This window comes from Takifugu rubripes, chromosome 8, assembly GCF_901000725.2.
Source record: "Takifugu rubripes chromosome 8, fTakRub1.2, whole genome shotgun sequence".
Classification (NCBI taxonomy): domain Eukaryota; kingdom Metazoa; phylum Chordata; class Actinopteri; order Tetraodontiformes; family Tetraodontidae; genus Takifugu; species Takifugu rubripes.
The window spans coordinates 14048405-14066237 of NC_042292.1; the positions used below are offsets into that span (position 1 = coordinate 14048405).

Here is a 17833-nt window from a genome sequence, read left to right on the forward strand (position 1 = left end):
CTAAATCATACGGTCTAAAAAGCACTTGAGTGGTAATGTATTTCGCCGCGTTAGACTTGTGAGGCTAGGATTATAGCCTCGTTGATTTGCAAAGTTGAGGCCGAGAAACAATACTGCCTGCTAGTAAAAAAGCCCAATTGCTAATGAATGTACGTATAAACGGTCAGGAAAAGTTATAACACCAAGGACATTACAAAACGTTGTGGCCTTACAGGCATAGCTGAGGGCACACAAAACCGGGTTGCGGTTGCTTTTATTGTTCGTCGACGACTGACTAGCAGCTGGAGCTACATGGCTCCCAAGTCGGTTTGCGACAGCGAAGAACTGACACCGTATCTGCGGTGTTTAAACCACCTTTTCATTTCACCCGATCGCACAACTACAAATACTGTTCTCCAACCTTGATCAAGTAGGTAGTTTATCTTGCAGAATTAATCGTGACAAGATGCTCACTACTGATTATAATTCTAATCGCTCATTGCATTACATCCTATTTGTCTTCACTGCAGGTATTCTGAGCAAGCAAGTCAGAATTGGTTTCCAGAGGCCCCTGCATTATCTGGCCGCCTCTAGCTGTCACCTATTCATCCAGCCATTCTTGCTTAAAGTTTATGTAAAAGAGACCTCAAATTGCCTGTAATCTGAAGAAAATTACTAACACTAAATCCAACTCTAGATGTTTTATAAAATAGTAGGCAGTTTCATTATTAGATAATTAAATAAACAATTGTTTGGCAGACTACTTAAGTTTAAAACTTAAAGTCTGCACACACCAGGCACGAGTTCAATTGCCGTAGTAACGCCTTGCTACCTCTTTTTGCAAGTCAATGACTGTACAAAAACAACGCCTAGGTTGACCAAGGTTGCCACCAAATCCCCATTTGCAAGTACAGGCTTTACCATAACCATTCGATATTACAACTTGCAGTTGGCCATTTGCAGAAAATGACTGCAGAGTGGGGTGAAAAATGCACAGCTGACCTCATGAGCAGGTATGTCTCTAAGGAAATGGGCCACGGAGTCCCTGGAGAGGGTTGGCGTATCTGCCTCGCACACGAATTCAAGGAGAAGAGGAAGCCTTTTCAATCGGGAGATGTCTCACTGTCCCAAGTTTGGGAACATCTAGGCCTTGGAATCAGGTGAGACTCTTTAAGGCGCAGGTTAGTTTTGCAAAATATTCAATTAAACGTTTTATTTGCACACTTACATGATACATGGGCTCTGATTCAGGGTAGGGCTCAAGTTCAAGGCGGAAGTTTATTCACTACTTTTACTAGAAGAGGGTTTGTCTGGGTGTAAAGTCAGCCTGAAGGCAGCTCAAATCTTGATATCTGAAATGTAGATAAAAAGAAAATCAAGGTCTTAGCATCAGTTGATAAGGCCGTGTTTGCTTCCCAATTGCCCATCTGATATTTATGTTGACACATTCCCTCCATTAAGAGGGTTTTAAGATGCACAGCAAATAGTATTTTATCTCAGTTCAACCCTATCTATCCTGATAATGTGTTATAAAATAACTCTAGAGTGAAGGGACCTTTTTATTGATAGTGACTGTACTTGATCTAAAGTAAAACATCTTTACCTATATTTTTAGTAGAGAGGTTTGATACTGCTATTTTCAGACTGAGTACAAGTACTCACTTCATTGATACTGACATATCAATATACCGAGACATATCTCATCTTTCACCCTGAGGTGTTTTAGCAAGTTACTAGTAATGAACCAAGATACTCTTCATACCAACTCTTGTAATGTTTAGCTAGCAGTTTGCATTCCGAAATGGTGTAGTCATCTGGTGATAGAATTCCCAAACCAGCGTTTTTTTTAGTGATGGGAGCAGCCACGTTTGTGCCGGGAGCACGCTGTCTTTGTCTGAGCAGGACAAGACACACATGATGATTTGCTGTGTCATCTTCTGGCAAAGATTACTACTCAGCATCATCTTTTTTTTCCCCTTGAGTGTAGGTGGCTGGAATTGACAGCCATTAAAAGTACCAATCATTTTAGATAAGGATGGTGTCAGAACAATGCCTGGTGTTGATACTCTCTAATTTTTGTAGATTTTTGTAGACATTCAGGTTCCTGGTCAGCAACTTCCTGCTGTTACAAGCATGTACCGGTAGTTTTTTTTCACATTCCAAGAGACACAGCAGTTGCATAAACTTGTAAGTTAACGGCAGTTTTGCTGTAATTTTAAAGAACTATTACATTACAGGCACCAGGCAGTTCTGGTAATGTGCTGCTGAACCAGTTAGGGTCTGTTTAGACCCAGATCTGGGCCAAGGACCATTGTTCTGCTAACATCAGTAGTGTAATGTGTCACAGCTTTAAATAACTAGCGTAAAGTGATCTCATTCATCTCTAGAGCAGAGCTTTGTCATCATTGTTCCATGAACTGAGCTGTGCAGTTAGGTTTGGGTCAGACGACAGTCAGGGGTTTGCGTGGCTTTGGAAAGGTTTGTTTTGACAGCGGGGGGGAAAAACCCTTTCATCAACAGCAGAATTCATATGCCTTTTTTTATCTGTTGCCACAGTGTAAATTGTTGGCCTACTTTTTGAGCCTTGAAGCATTTTTAAGCATCTGACAGGAAAGAAACACCAGAAACTGCAACTCTGGAGGCTTCTGTGTTTAGTCATTTTAATACATGTCAGTGAAAAAGTCATTAGCTTAGGATGACAATAACTATAAATTCTGTCAGGTCAAGTTCAGAACATTAGCCTGTCTCGGGGTCCAAGGCATTTTTTGACAGATGAGAAGTCTGTGCAGGAGCCCTTTCTGGACTCGGATATTCTTTTCTTGCAGGTGCTCTTTAGAGAAAGCATATTTTGACATATTTACTGTACTTGATAATTTGCACCATGATTTTAGAAGGGAATGGATGTTGCAAGCTCGGTAAACACATTCAGTTAACATCACTCAGATAAAGTGGATCCGCCACTTCATTGTCTTTCTTTTCCAGCTGTTTCCTTCCACCAGATGCATCATTGCCCATTTTCACTCTCTGTGTGTCTTTGTGTCTGTTGGTAATTGTAAATACAAGTAATCCACTGTTCCAGTCTTAGCTGAACGGAGCTGAAGCTAAATTGCAAACTGCATTTTTGACCAAGTGGACTCTGGTTAGGGTCTATTGCTCATTAACTGAAAACCTATGCACAGCTGATAGTGTGTGTATGTGTGTGCATGTATGTATGTGATTGTCCAGGTATCTATATTGGTGGTACAAGAAGACTCGGGTTGAAAAAAAGGCTCCATTCATTGATATATTTGGAGCCGTACCCTTACGTCAAATATATGGTAAGTTCAGGTCTGTTACATGCCCTCCAACTTTGACTTGGTAAAGAAGCCAGCTACAAGATACATTTTATCTTTCAAATACAATGCTAGCTTTATGTTAACACCCAAACTGGCCTGACAAGTTGGGGCGTTACCTTGCCAGACAAACTTAGGCTACAACTTCTTTTATAATACAAACCAAATAGTAAGAAACTAAACATGATCTAAAAAAGTGATTTTTTTTTTTGGGTTAGTTATTCTACAATAACATGCTCGTCCACCCATGGCATCATACATTCTAGGTGCTCCACTGGGAGGGATTGGAGGAGGAACCATCACAAGAGGGTGGAGGGGGGAATTCTGCAGATGGCAGCTCAAACCCGGGATGTACCACTACAAAACGGTTATCGAAAATCAGGTAAATCAGCGTCATACCCCTGCTGGGAATTGATGGCATTGAAAATAAAATGCTCTTCTGCTCAATGTCTCCTGGCAGTTTATGGTGTGTTTGCGGCGCAACGGGCAGACGGTTTACCAGCAGGTGCTCTCTGTGGAGCGTCCTCCCACATTGCAAGGCTGGAACTGGGGCTTCTGTGGCGAGTATGCCTACTATCACGCATTGTACCCCCGTGCCTGGAATGTGTACCACCTGCCCGGACAGAACGTCACTTTAACCTGCAGACAGATCTCACCCATCATCCCTCATGACTACCAAGTGCGTGATGCTGTGACTGCATTTGTAAAGATTGTCGAACTTCTGTAAATTTCCCTCCTTTTCTGTCTCCGCCCAGGATGCCAGTTTACCTGTGGCAGTATTCGTGTGGGATATAGAGAACAAGAATGATTATGCCCTGGACGTCTCCATCATGTTCACGCTGCTCAACGGGTCAGGACACGCAGATGACAAGAGCGGGGGGCACTGGAACGAACCATTCCGCCTGGAGAAGAATGGAGAGGCAGTGTCAGGAGTCTTGCTCCATCACTGCACTGCCGTGAACCCTTACACTTTGTGCATCGCAGCCCGAGAACAGGTTAGATTCACAAGCTCTGGGTTGGAAATATTTCTAATGCACCTCAGGATATTGATTGATCAAGTGTTTTTGGGGCCATATTTTGAAAGCCCAAGCGGGAAGTTACACACCAGACAGCCTTCAGCCCAAAGGGGACCTGTCATGGCCTGTGGAGTGACCTCATCACTGACGGACGGCTGGACTCTCCTACGGGTAAGCGTTGAACGTCCCCTGTTTCCTGCAGATGCAAAACCAGCTGGCCCCACAAAATGGTTAAAAAAAAAAAAGGTTTGTTATCTTTGGACGCAGTTGTATGAGGCTTAACTTCTCTCGCTAATCTTTGAAGGATCCAGCCCGCCGACAGCTAAAGGAGAAAGGGTGGCAGCAGCTTTGGCTGCGGGCTGCTCGGTGGCCACCCAGAGCCGCGGCTCGTTGGAGTTCTGCCTGGCCTGGGACATGCCTAAAATCACCTTTGGCTCTGGGGAAAAAGAGCACAGCAGGTCGGTGCATGTTTAGCACGTTTTATTTGCTTTTGTCCAACTCGCGCTTTGACTTATTTGTGTGTTCAGGAGATACACGCGCTATTATGGCAGCAAAGGAGATGCCTGCCCCCTGCTGAGCCACCACGCCTTAACGCACTACAGAGGTTGGGAAAAGAGCATAGAGGAGTGGCAGGGACCCATTTTACAGGACAGGTGTTCGTTAGACCGAGTCATGCATCCAACAATTAACAATATGAAAAGCTTGACCCTCTTGCCATCTTTACAGCTCGCTGCCCACCTGGTATAAGTCGGCCCTCTTCAACGAACTGTACTTCGTTGCTGATGGAGGGACGGTGTGGACGGAGCTAGCGGAGGATGCCGATGTCAGTGGAGGACTGCGCTCCGAGGAAGGGGGTCTGCCAGCACAGCCCAGTGTCATCAAGGATTATGGCCGTTTTGCCTATCTAGAGGGTAAGGGGTGAAAGAAGCAAGCACGTTTTTCTGAATTGTTTTTCCCACTTCATCGAATTTTATAAACTTCAGGTTTTCATCAGTAAGGAAGGAAATGGTTTCTTTTGTTGCCACATGGTTTGATATTAGCATGTTTTTTTCCAGGCCAGGAGTACCGAATGTACAACACGTATGACGTGCACTACTATGCCTCTTTTGCCCTCATCATGCTGTGGCCCAAACTTGCTCTCAGTCTGCAGTATGATATCGGTGAGCACAATCCCAGCGTCACGCACAAGTACCTGATGAAAAGAGCAATGTTTTACCGCAGAGGTCTCTTCTCAGCTGGCAGCGTGGTTCAGCAAGACCCGACAGAGAGGCTCTATCTGATGAACGGCCGGTGTTCTCCTGTCAAGACTAAAGGTGTGGTGCCCCATGACATCGGTGACCCAGGTAAGAAACAAGACACCTCAAATTTGAGTTAAGAGGCAATCAAACTCTTGCTGCGAAACCTGTGACCTCTGTCGACAGAGGATGAGCCGTGGCAGAGGGTAAACGCGTACCTCATCCACAACACTGCAGACTGGAAAGACCTGAACCTGAAGTTTGTCCTGCAAGTGTACAGAGACTTTCATCTCACCCAGGACAGTCAGTACCTCCAGGACATGTGGCCCATCTGCCAGGTATGTTGCCTTCCATGTCTGCATCTTAAACCCAACTACAGAATTCAGATGGACTTGTTTTTTCTGGTTGGTCCGCTAGACGGTGATGGAGTCGGCGCTAAAATTTGACCTGGATGGCGATGGGCTGATAGAGAACTCTGGATTTGCCGACCAGACCTATGATGGTTGGACGGTGACGGGGCCGAGGTGAGACGCCTTTTAGAAAAGAATCCAGTATGACGGTGAGCTCTTTGAACAGAGGGTTGACAAAAGGTGCTTTCACTATCGCGGAGTATTTACAGTAACACAGCAAGTGAAATCACTCCCTTAAAGGGCCACTCTCAATGTTTTGTGGTTGCACTTGCACTGCTAGGAGGAAATGTGAAAGGGCAGAAACTAGCACCTGTGGTCTGTCTTATGCTAACACAAACACACTTGTAATGCTGCAGTTATAAAAGTTTGAATCCCATCTCAATGTTTCATAGTGCGTACTGTGGTGGGCTGTGGTTGGCGTCCCTGGTTGTCATGTGCAAAATGGCCAGACTTTTGGAAAATGAAATGAAATACCAGTATTACAGAGACATATTAGACAGGGGGAGCGTTGCCTATGACAAAGTGCTATGGAACGGTAAGCTAACAACGTTTGGTGAATGTATGGCGTGGCCTCGCCTTTGCTGGATGATTAAAATGTCTGATCTTATCTATATGATTAGGCAAGTACTACAACTATGATAGCAGTGGAAAAGACCATTCCAATAGTGTCATGTCTGACCAGTGTGCTGGCCACTGGTTTCTGCGAGCATCCGGTTTGGGAGACGGCGAATACCAGGCAAGTGGATTACTTCCCTCCCCATTTAATATGCTAAGCTAAAAATTCCACAGCGAATTACCAACGCACCTTTTGTGGGTTTTAAAACTATGCGTTTCTCCTTTTAGGCCTTTCCAAAAGAGAAGATCCAGAGGGCGCTTAAAACCGTATTTGACTTGAATGTAATGAGTTTTGCTGGAGGCCAAATGGGGGCTGTTAATGGCATGCGCCCTGAGGGAGTGCCCGATCGCTCCAGTGTCCAGTCAGATGAAGTCTGGATTGGGGTCGTGTACGGACTGGCAGCCACAATGATCCATGAGGTGAGGCGTTCTCAACTTTCCTCCTTTTCTTTCAACCAAACCTCTGTTTAAAATCCACTGTTTTTGTATTCGTCTTCTCAGGGGATGCTGGAGGAGGGGATGCGAACAGCTGAAGGTTGTTACCGGACTGTATGGGAGCGACTGGGGATGGCCTTCCAGACCCCTGAAGCCTACTGCGAAAAAGGCATCTACCGTTCTTTGGCGTACATGAGGCCTCTGAGCATCTGGGCCATGCAGCTAGCGCTGGATGCTTCAAGGAATAAACACTCCAGTTAAATCTGTCATGGATGAGATACAAGGACAGACCAGAGCCACCAGACTGACGAATGCTATTAAGCTTCAAATGTTTTGTGGGGGTGTCACTGGAATAACATCATGAAATTATAAAGGACCATTATCAAATTTATGACAATGCACGTTATTACATAGTTTACCTGTGGAACTTCCTGCACTGGAGAGAAGACTACAGTTATTGTCTACATACTTGAACAAATGGTGTTTATTTATCCCACATCACTTGTTTTTAGTGTTATGGCAGTAGGGTAATTTCAATCACAGAAAAGCACAGGAAAAAAAAGTCTTAGCCCAACAAAGAACTTAAAATACTTAATGGAATATACGCAGGTTAAGTGAGGTGGTCCAATGAATACAAGAAGAGGAGAAAGATTGGGCCCATCATGAAATTATTTGTATTGTTATTCCGCACCTGACCATGCTATGACCTGGCTATGATTGAGCCCGTGTGGAAGAGCATGACAACGGATTTTGTGTCGCTGTGTGGCTGGTTGGTGTGGAGGATGTTTGAAGGGTGGCGATTTATTATTATACGAGTTAATATATTAGCTTGGTCCCAGTGTAAATCTGCCCGCTTTGATCAGACCCTGACGCTAATGTATGTGAATGGGGAGAACCACGAGTTCAGTATGGCATGTAAGCGGCGCGGGGAGTGTCTGGAGGGAGTCTTGGGGTGTTGGTGTGAAGAGAACTTGGGAGAAGATCTCTGTGGAGTTGATATGAGATGATGCGGAGGTGCATGCTGGTGAGCAGGAAAGTCTTTGAGGTGTCATATGTGTTTCAGGAGTTTCTTGCTTTATCGAGAGTATGACTGAAAGAAGTCGAAACTCCTGAATCTAACATAGGAGTAGAAACCTGGCGCAAGGGTGAGATTATTCCAATTATCTGAACTTCTAATAGAGTGCTTTGAGACACATTTTTGGCAGCAAACATTGAATTTGTTTTTGAAATGGACACTCCTGGGGTTATATACTAAAGCAACAGTCAGTTTGCTTAATAGATGCCCTTTAATTGGTGCCTTGCTGCATGTTAGCCTATCAACTTCTCACTTATGTGTTTTATAAAAAATTGACAATCATGTAGAATAAATGTTTGTTTGTTTTTTTCCAGAGGCTGCGGGGTGTTCAAATCAAATTTCTATTTATAGTAGCAATAAGGTCACGCCTTCAGGCAGCTTTACCGTGCAACTTGCACAAGAAATTATGGTTTCCTCTGTGCAAGTTGCATGGTAAACTATTGTAAATATTTCTGAAATTAATGGGACATTAAGAAAAAAAATCATTTTCTTTGAAAAACGCAGGCTATGCACCTATAAATTGGGCTCTGTATCACAATTCATTAGGGCTGAGTCCAATGCAGAAACTTTGTCATAGGCGATTAAAATAAAAAAATTCACTCCTGTCATCACATAATGACTCCTTAATATAGCCACTGACATTCATATACCGTATATCAATAAATTCATTCATACATTGAAAAGTTTTAGTAATGCAGTTTCACAGAAAGCAATATGCTTCCCACCTTTAGTGATTCCTCTATGATCTGACACATTTTAGATGGACAAACTGAAAAAGAAGATGCATGTGTCCCTGGATGGGCTCATCCCTCTGCCATTTTGATTAATATTCCATCACAGTTCCAGACCACCCTGGGTTTTAATGATTGATAATTTTATTTTGAAAATGCAAGTGCAAATTAAGACAAAAAAAAAATGTTAGCTATAGATGAGTAAGAACCGACAAATTGTTCCACGTGTACTTTGCGTATATCGTACAGATGTTCAAAGAGTAGTAGGTACTTATTGGGAGAATTACTTATGTCAATTATAAAATAGCTATGAAGAAAAAAGATGCAGCGCCCAACGTGGGGCTCGAACCCACGACCCTGAGATTAAGAGTCTCATGCTCTACCGACTGAGCTAGCCGGGCACGGGAGCGACGGGCTGATATTAAAAATATAATCTTTGCAGCACAATACTTGAAATTATTCGGAAATTTGGCTTTGAGCTCTTTGTTGTCCAATTTTAGCTTCTTAATTTCATTAGGATTCTTTGTTACCTCTGTTTACACATTCTCCAGCCATTTCTCAAACTTTGCAAACTGATTCTCAAAAAGGTTTTGTTACTGTTTGCAGCGCCTAGCATTCATAAAACTGCTGATCTAAATGATCCAAACTTTGCATCATCGGATAATATGTAAAAGAACAACGGCTCTTGGCAGCCATTTTAGGTAACATGACTTTTGGGTTCATCTTCTCAGGGGATTATTCAGGGGAATAATCTTAAAATATATTTTTTTAGGTTTTTGAGGCGTTCCTCCCGTAACGGATCGAATCCCGCCGTTTGCGGGCATAAAGGTAAACGGGAAAAACGTCATTGTTTGATGTGTGTAATGTAGAGACAACCTATAGACTAAGCACAAGACTACTTTTCAGACCTTCTGATGCCGTTAGATTTAACCGGGTTTCTTTGCAGGATCGCCACCCCCTGCTGCGACAGACCCCCCATGTGGAGGTGTTTCCGCCGTGTGTTCTTCCCCATCATGTGGTTGACCCGTTCTGCTTCGCACGGACTGGACTTTTAGTAGACTTTTTAATAAGCTTTCCGGTTTGAGGTTAAAACACACAACCTGTTTTGACACTCAGACCAGGTTAACGATTTAAAGCCTTGAAGTATTAACATTTCTCTTTTTACATCATGTGATAACCACTCTGATCATACTCCTCCCCACAAAGTCCCCGGAAGGAGACGCTGAACGGTCATCAAAAGCGGAGAACACATGAAAAAATCAGGATTCTCCGCTCGCTTCGCGCTCAGGAAAGAGTATCAGCAGCTCTTCATCGTGGTTAGCGAGACCAACACTTTAGAAACTCATTCCTCAAGTTACGAACTATAGAAATGATCCCTGAAAGTATAGTCTTAATTAACCTTCAGTTCGGTCTAATGGCTAGTATGTCCACGATACCTTTCTCTGTCATGGTGAATACATTACAACGCTGCATTGAAAGATAAATAGACATGCCGATAGCAGAAGAAGTACACAGTATACGTGTATATGTATCAGCCAAAGCACGTCATCAACGATGATATACGAATGATAATAATAGCAAAAAAGTTTAACTTTGTATCGAATACCCACAATGCAATCTCGCCAAACACCCACCCCCCGACCAGACGTTGGCTTGAGTGACCGTTCGCTTCAAAAGCTGGCGCTAAAAGGGTGTAATAATGGTGAAAAACCACCGTTTGAGTTTATATTCGTTGCCCACGTAATGTACAGATTTACGTGTAACTACATGTAATGAAAGCGGCATGGAGAAAGATAACTTGAAACATTAAATAGAGAATGTGTGCATCAATGTTTGACTCCCGGCGAAAACAACTAAACACGATAGTTCCCGTCGCGGAAGAGCTTAATGTGCCGCTCAAATTCAATGAGCAAAAGGCTGTGTATTAATTTCATTAGACTACAAAATTGTAGTATTTTGTAGTGTAATAAATCTGTGTATTTTCAACTTACTATACATGCTCTAAAACTATTTCAAAAATAATTCATGTCAAAGTCGTTGAAGGTCTTCAACTCAAATATTAACAAGTCCCACTTGTAGAGAACACTGTGGCGGGTCTGTTATGTTTCCTACTTATACTAAAAGCAACACATGCATCTGACCAAAGTTGTTACAGGTTCTTATTCAAGACCATTCACACCAGTTACTGAACAATGCTATGCAACATCCCCCAAAAATGCAAGTGCTACTTGGACATCCCATAGAAAAACCCATTTGTACAACGTTTTTTCAATGTGTGACCATGCGAAAAGTTTAGTATCCCTGTGTATTGTTCAAGGAACAGAGGCTATTTTGTCTACCAAGCTTTGGTCCAACTTGTACAGCATAGACATATAAAATTTGAAGATTTTTTTTCCAAAACAATTAAATCTGTATGTGTTCTAGACATTGGAACAAAGACATAAATAATTTTAAAGAAATGTACTTACATGAATCTTGGAAAATCTAGTTGTGTAAAAAAGGAGACGAGATCAACAACAGATAACAGGTAAAGTGAGTTCAGATAACCGAACCTATTAATACTTTAACCTATTGTATTGTGAGCACAAGCAATAGGAACCATTAACTATGTAAATGTGATCAAGAGGAAGGCCTTTCTTGGTGGGTCATTTATGGGTTCAATGACCCTCTATTGCCACCGTTTGGTGACTCTTTAGAACTGCAGATGTTTCAATCGTCGCATTCTTTAATGCGTAATGCCTACGTCATTCAAATGCGTCTCTGCTCACATATTCGGAAAAAGCCGTCTTGGAAACGTAAAGGCCAACATACTTTTAAGTATGTTTATTTTTTCCAATTATATCACTCGTGCGATGTTTTTCTGCACGTGTGCGATTAAAATATTTAACTTTGATTAGTTTTAGGCTAAGTAAAGACCTTGTTATATTGTAAACAGATGACACCGACGTTTGTTGATGAGAAGATCGCTAGTAGATCACTTCATAAGATTATGGAAATGTTCAGATTTTAAATATGATTGTTAAGATCACGCTTACTCTCTTTTAGTTGCACCCTTGAAAACTCCAGTGAAATGGCACATCGTGACGCAGATGTCTGTGAAATGCAGCTCAATGGCGTTTCTGAAGAGCTGAGTCTCCTTTTTTTAGACTTTGACACTGATACGGTGGAAGAAAGGCCAGGAAAGGGAGATGCAACATGTTCAGTAAGTTCTTCTGTTCTTAGCAATTACTTACTGCATGTAATTATTGAAATCGTGTACATAACTGAGTGATAAAATGCAACTTCTTCACTTAAAAAAAGTCAGTTTGCAGTTACCTGAAAGTCAAGTGATTCGTTTGATGTTTACACACACATCTCTTTTTGTTTGATTAAATGAACAGAGAAATGTAATGAGGAAGCAGCGTAATTGGGAAAAGCAGCTGGCAGCTAAGAAGAGCAAGAGGAAAGAAGAGAAGCAAAGAAGGAAGCTCAACCGTGAGCAGGAGGCTGGTACACACGATGTAATCTGGTTAGATGACACTATTTATTATTAAGTTTGACTTGTGTGTCGACCGTCTGTTTTCTATATGTTTGCTTTACAGAAACGAGTAACTCAAATCCTCAGTATTCTAAGCGGGTCATGAAAGAAGTTTCCAAAGAGCGTTTAGCTGAGGCTCGGTCCACGGGGCCCAAACTCTGCATTGACCTGAGCATGACGGACAGTATGTCTGACAAGGTGGGTGATTAGCAAACGTCCACAGAGCAACAGTGGTTAACGGCGATCCCAGCTACATTCTGTATCTCTTTCAGGAAATTAGTCGGCTTGCAGGTCAGCTAAGAAGGCTGTATGGTTCAAATAAGAAGGCCACACGGCCGTTTCACGTTTTTCTGACCAACATGAGTGACACTGGACGGCTGTACAAAGAGTGCCTTCGAATGAACGAAGGCTTTCTCAACTATACGGTAATTATCGTCCCTAAACTTGCCCAATCTGCTGCTGAATATTTCTGACAGGAACAGCGAATTGTAGACATACGGTGTGGTGTTTTAAACATCGGGATGAGGCACGATTTAAGACGTTTGCCTGATAACAAGAAAGAAAATCCGCTCTTTCAGATGGAGATTACAGAAGAAAGTTGCGAGGACCTATTTTCTTCCGAAACTATGGTGTATCTCACACCAGATGCTGAGGAAGGTTAGTCCCGGTGACGGTGTCCAACAGTTTTATATTTTGGACACTAGAGGGCGCGCTTGCATCTTTTTTGCGCGATAGTGCCAGTACCAATTAATACTTTATTATTAAGGTTATAAAACAAATTTACACGGGAGATGAAGATAAATGAAAAGTTAAAACTCAAATTATAATAATAACGCAGTGTGGACATCAATGTAAAACTGTTTTTCTCTCCACTTAATCTGTATTTCAGCCCTAAAAACGGTGGATGCTGATAAAGTGTATGTCCTGGGAGGCCTCGTGGATGAAAGCATCCAGAAGGTATAACATCCCTGCAGCTTTTGCTGATCCGAAGATGCTTCGAACGTAACCGAACCACTACTTTTGAAACGCCTCCCTCGCAGAGGCTGAGCTTCTCAAGGGCCAGAGAGCTGAGCGTGCGCACGGCAAGGCTGCCTATAGATGAGTACATGGTGAAGAAAGAAAACGACAAGAATTTCCACTCGAAGATCCTGGCCATTAATCAAGGTGGGCCAGCATTTATCGGGTGTAAGTAAGCTGAATCTAACACATCCCCTCTCTGTCTGCAGTGTTTGATATCCTGATAACATTGTGCAGCACCGGGAGCTGGAGCGAAGCCCTGCAGGCCTGGTTTCCCCGCAGCAAAGGTTACGTGGTTTCGTCAGCTGTGCACGCACCGATTTCTGAAGCAGAATAGTGCGCAACTTTTGCTGCTCTGACTCTTTATTCAAAAGCAATGAGGAAATAAAAAAATGTGCCCGTGTGGAATGAGAAAAAGGAGACATCACAGAGCAAAATGGAACACAATCGAGGAAATCAAAAGGGCCGCAGAGACTGTTGAGATTTTTAAAAAGAGGCTCAAGACACACCTTTTTAATCAGGCCTTTAATTGATTTTCTGATTATTTTCAATTTATTTTATGTCTTATCCTTATTTTACTTGACACTTTTACTGTTTTACTCCCTCAGTTCTTAGTCTCTCAGTTTTTAGTCTTTACACCTTTTATCCCATTTACTGTTTTAGTCTGTTTTAGTCTTAGTACTGTTTTACTCCCTCAGTTCTTATTCTCAGTTTTTAGTCTTTACACCTTTTATCCCATTTACTGTTTTAGTCTGTTTTAGTCTTAGTACTGTTTTACTACTCCAATTCTTAGTTCCTCAGCTTTTAGCTTTTATACCTTTTATCCCATTTACCGTTTCAGTCCTTCGGTTTTTAGCTCCAGTGTCTCCTCATGGTGTTTCCTCATGGGGGCCTGCCAGGCTGGGAGATGTTTCCGGTCTACCGCTGGGGGTGCTGTCCCATTGTCGACCCTGGCCTGGGTGGTTAGGGGGCTCTGTGCTTTGGTGTGGAGCCTCCGGTCTGTCCGGGTCGGGGTGGTCTTTGTGGCGGTACCGCCTGTGGTCACGGACCGTGACCTCCCTCGGCCTGGTGGGCCTCCAAAGGTGGCGTCTCCTTCGCCTCAGGTCTCGGTGCCCAGCCATGTCTCAGCTTGTCTAAGCTTGTTTGTGTGTGTGGATGTGTGTGTAAGTGTGTTGTATGCATGTGTGTGTGTGTCCTTTTCTTGATTCTCTTGTTCTCTTTGCTGTTTTTATCCTTTGTGAGGCACTTTGTGCTACCTAGCGTATGAAAAGTGCCATATAAATAAAGATTGATATTGATATTGATAAAAGACAAAAACCAGCTAAAGTGTAATCTTTATTTTTTAATGTGTTATTTCCTGTTATGTTGCAATAATAGCTGGACAACACAATATTACGAAATGTATTCATTTTGGTAGAAAGGGAAACTCACTCCTTTCTACAAACACCTTGACCTCAGTTCATGTGGACATCTTTTGTTTTGCACGTTTGCCTCGAACAGGGCAATTTTCATCTTGTTCTGGAGCTGAAGCCACAAAATGCTGTAATTTATTGCCACAACCTCGCCAACAAATCACAGAAGCCACAGCAACAGTGGCTTGTCCCTCTGAATGCAAAAAGGTACAAAACCAAAAATACTGGAACCAAATAAACCAAATTTTGTTCTCAAGCCTGGGTAAAATGGCCATTTGGCCCTTTGTGGTGCTGTAGCTTAAGGGCATATATGTTGTAAGGGTGAAGTTTGTCACGCGCGCTGTTCTTTACTCTTATGTTAAGACTCCTTGCAAGGGAGAGCTGAGCAGCAGTTCAAGCTTCCTCTGTCAACTCTGCTCGTCTGCTGCTCGCTCGCCTCTTTTATTGGTGCACACAAGATTTATGTCAATCAGGACCTCACGATTCCTTGCTTCCTATCTACTTTTCCCATCTTTACGACCTCCTTGTCTTAATGAACAGGATACCTCTAAGTGCTGGTTATGTAAACCGCTCCAGCACTTAGTTTAAACATTCACACATTCCTTTTTCTTAACAGCATTCCTCAAACACTTTAAATCTACACATCACAGCATCTAAACAATAATAGTAATAACAATTCTTCTCACAATGTCCACATTTATATGCATTTCTCAAACTTTTGAAAATCTGATCTTGATCCTTCAGTCGGAGTCAGTCTGTGAAAAATATAAGTCCTCCTTTGATCAGGTGAATGGTTGATGCATTAACTGTCAACTGTGAGTCAACGGTTCTCCCTTTCCGCTCGAATGAGAAGGGCTCAGCCTTCACGTTATAAATAATTGAGTGGTGAGATTCTGGAACCTTGGTTAATCTTTACCCAGAACCGCCGCCCAAATAATGCTTCAAAAGGTGTGATGCCTGTTTTCTTGTGTGGTGTTATGTGCATCCATAATTTCACCAGGTCGAGACAAAACATCCAGTTCTTTCCTGTCTCGTCCATACACTTCTTCAGTCTGTTCTTAATAGTACCGTTGACTCTTTCAACCAACCCTGCACTCTGAGGGTGGTATGTACAGTGATTCTTCAAATCAATTTCCAAAGTTACTCCTACAGTTTCCACTACCTCATTTACAAAACGGCTTCCATTGTCGCTCCAGATGACCTTCGGAATGCCAAACCTGGGAATGATCTCTCTACATAGGACTTTTGCCGCTGTTAGTGCATCTGCTTTTGCCGTGGGGAAAATTTCTACCCATCTAGTAAATCCATCTAAGACTACTAGACAATATTGTTTACCTTCACATGGTGTTAGCTGAATAAAATCTAGAAAAACTGTGTAATGGATGATTTGCTAACAGTGTAGTGCCTGCAGTGTTACGATACGTGGTGGTAGCGGACCCGAACGCAGGCCAGGACACAGTGGTGGGGAGGTCAAAGGCATTATTTACAGCAGGGGTGTCCAAACTTTTTGCACCGAGGGCCAAATACATAAAAATATAGGAGGGGCTGGGCCACTTACTAGAAATTAGGTATATAGCCTTAACTTTAGTGTATTAAAGTTAGAAAAATCAATTAAAAGTGGTCAAATATGTTATATTGTTGAATATAATTAAAGACAAAACTGCCTTCATCACAGCTTTCCATAAATGGATCTTTATTGAGTTATTCAGAAAAAGCTTTGGTAGCTCATTCCCAGAACAACATCCTCAAATTTCTTCTTAGAAGATTTACAGTACAGAAAAATTGTATGTGGGTGACAGGAAGTGCCTCAGGCCACCACCTCTGTTTAAGGATGGTTTTTCCAATTTAACATGGATAGCTTCATTGACCCCCCTTTCAAACAGAAACTAGGTGAACGACCCGACGAACGACCCTGCTAACGACTCTCAGGTGACCACCCAGATCATTAGCATGCTAATGGTCCACAGGGGCTATATATTTTCAAGCTCTCTCCCCAGCGATTTCAGAACTGAAGAAGCCTTCTGGATAGAAGGCGAAACGTCTTCAAGAGAAGAAACCCAGTCCAGTTGACAGAGAAAACTACCTTGGAAACTGGTAGATTTCGAGCTTGTTATTTAAGTTATTAGGCTTAGGAGCACTCCTAATAACTTTACCTTGAAATGGTTATCAACATTAACAGACTGAACTGGACGTGCATATCAATTTAGTAAATTATTCTGGTGAGTATCAGCTGGGTATGTAAATCGGGCCATCAAGCTGTGGTGCTGATCTGACGCCACTCGTGCCAAAAATCCGGACAAATGTCACTTGATCAAGGAGCAAATCTGCATCGGATGAGATGAGCTGCTTTTGCGTGTGCAGTGTGTGCGCTGTACACAGCGGTGTGTACACTGTGTGTTAACCAGAAAAACGCTTATTACAAAGTGATGCGCAAAAGCAGGGTTTTCCTTTTTGGTGGAGTAACTGCCTTGATGCCAACAGTAGCTCCCCCTGGTGTTAAAACTAAGAAGTCCAATATACTCAAGCAAAAGTTGAAGTACGGGCCATATTCTATTCTATTTATAAAATGTCTTGCGGGCCAATTAAAAATGGGCGAAGGGCCACAGTTGGCCCGCGGGCCGTAGTTTGGACACCCCTGACCTATGCGCTCCATGTGCGTGGTTACATGCAAGTCAGCTTGATTGTGGAGCTGGGCTTCGGGCTGTAAGTATGACAGAGCTTTACCATATATCATAGTGATTGGGTCACTATGATATATGGTAAAGCTGCTTTTCAGGAATGTCGAGTGACCAGTATTTACTGCACGTCCCTCCTTCTCTTACCCACAGATTAACCATTCTATCTACAGACCACATCCCTTCGGCTGTAGTACGAATCATTAACTGAAACTGAGAGAAAAGATCTCTTCCTAATAGATTTACGGGACATGTGGTGGAGATCACAAAAGGAGCTTTAAGTGTGATTCCACTCACAGGGTCACAAACATCTACAGGAACTGACATTCTTTCTTTAGTTACGAGACCATTTGCTGATCTCACAAAAATCGGTGTAGAGGTTGG

General features: G+C 42.7%; 2 protein-coding genes, 1 long non-coding RNA gene and 2 other non-coding genes across 6 annotated transcripts; 3 read left to right on the forward strand and 2 right to left on the reverse strand.

Annotated features, from left to right (window-relative positions):
* The first annotated feature begins 39 nt into the window (after nucleotides 1-39).
* gba2 (glucosidase, beta (bile acid) 2) lies at nucleotides 40-8710 on the forward strand. Its single transcript, XM_003975937.3, has 18 exons — nucleotides 40-409; nucleotides 510-1139; nucleotides 3205-3296; nucleotides 3578-3693; nucleotides 3772-3990; nucleotides 4067-4306; nucleotides 4396-4498; nucleotides 4632-4785; nucleotides 4855-4980; nucleotides 5054-5238; nucleotides 5383-5487; nucleotides 5563-5670; nucleotides 5749-5900; nucleotides 5980-6086; nucleotides 6365-6507; nucleotides 6593-6708; nucleotides 6816-7007; nucleotides 7089-8710. The coding sequence occupies exons 2-18, from the start codon at nucleotides 946-948 to the stop codon at nucleotides 7281-7283; spliced, it is 2547 nt and encodes an 848-aa protein (XP_003975986.2). The 5' UTR covers nucleotides 40-409; nucleotides 510-945; the 3' UTR covers nucleotides 7284-8710.
* A 446-nt stretch (nucleotides 8711-9156) lies between these two features.
* Nucleotides 9157-9229, reverse strand: trnak-cuu (transfer RNA lysine (anticodon CUU)). The gene has a single exon. It is a non-coding gene; the product is annotated as a tRNA-Lys (tRNA).
* Nucleotides 9230-9399: 170 nt separating this feature from the next.
* Nucleotides 9400-9905, forward strand: LOC115250812 (uncharacterized). The gene is made up of 3 exons (XR_003889392.1): nucleotides 9400-9529; nucleotides 9601-9656; nucleotides 9775-9905. It is a non-coding gene; the product is annotated as an uncharacterized lncRNA (long non-coding RNA).
* A 99-nt stretch (nucleotides 9906-10004) lies between these two features.
* Nucleotides 10005-10220, reverse strand: LOC115250880 (small nucleolar RNA U3). The gene has a single exon (XR_003889443.1). It is a non-coding gene; the product is annotated as a small nucleolar RNA U3 (small nucleolar RNA).
* Nucleotides 10221-11571: 1351 nt separating this feature from the next.
* On the forward strand, nucleotides 11572-13767 carry trmt10b (tRNA methyltransferase 10B). Of its 2 annotated transcripts, none has more exons than XM_011616807.2 (9): nucleotides 11572-11645; nucleotides 11874-12030; nucleotides 12209-12317; nucleotides 12410-12543; nucleotides 12618-12770; nucleotides 12924-13002; nucleotides 13235-13302; nucleotides 13386-13509; nucleotides 13572-13767. In XM_011616807.2, the coding sequence occupies exons 1-9, from the start codon at nucleotides 11581-11583 to the stop codon at nucleotides 13697-13699; spliced, it is 1017 nt and encodes a 338-aa protein (XP_011615109.2). In that variant the 5' UTR covers nucleotides 11572-11580; the 3' UTR covers nucleotides 13700-13767. The 2 variants fall into 2 exon arrangements, with proteins under 2 accessions (XP_011615109.2, XP_029696865.1); XM_029841005.1 differs by having other exon boundaries at nucleotides 12209-12302.
* The last annotated feature ends 4066 nt before the right edge of the window (nucleotides 13768-17833 follow it).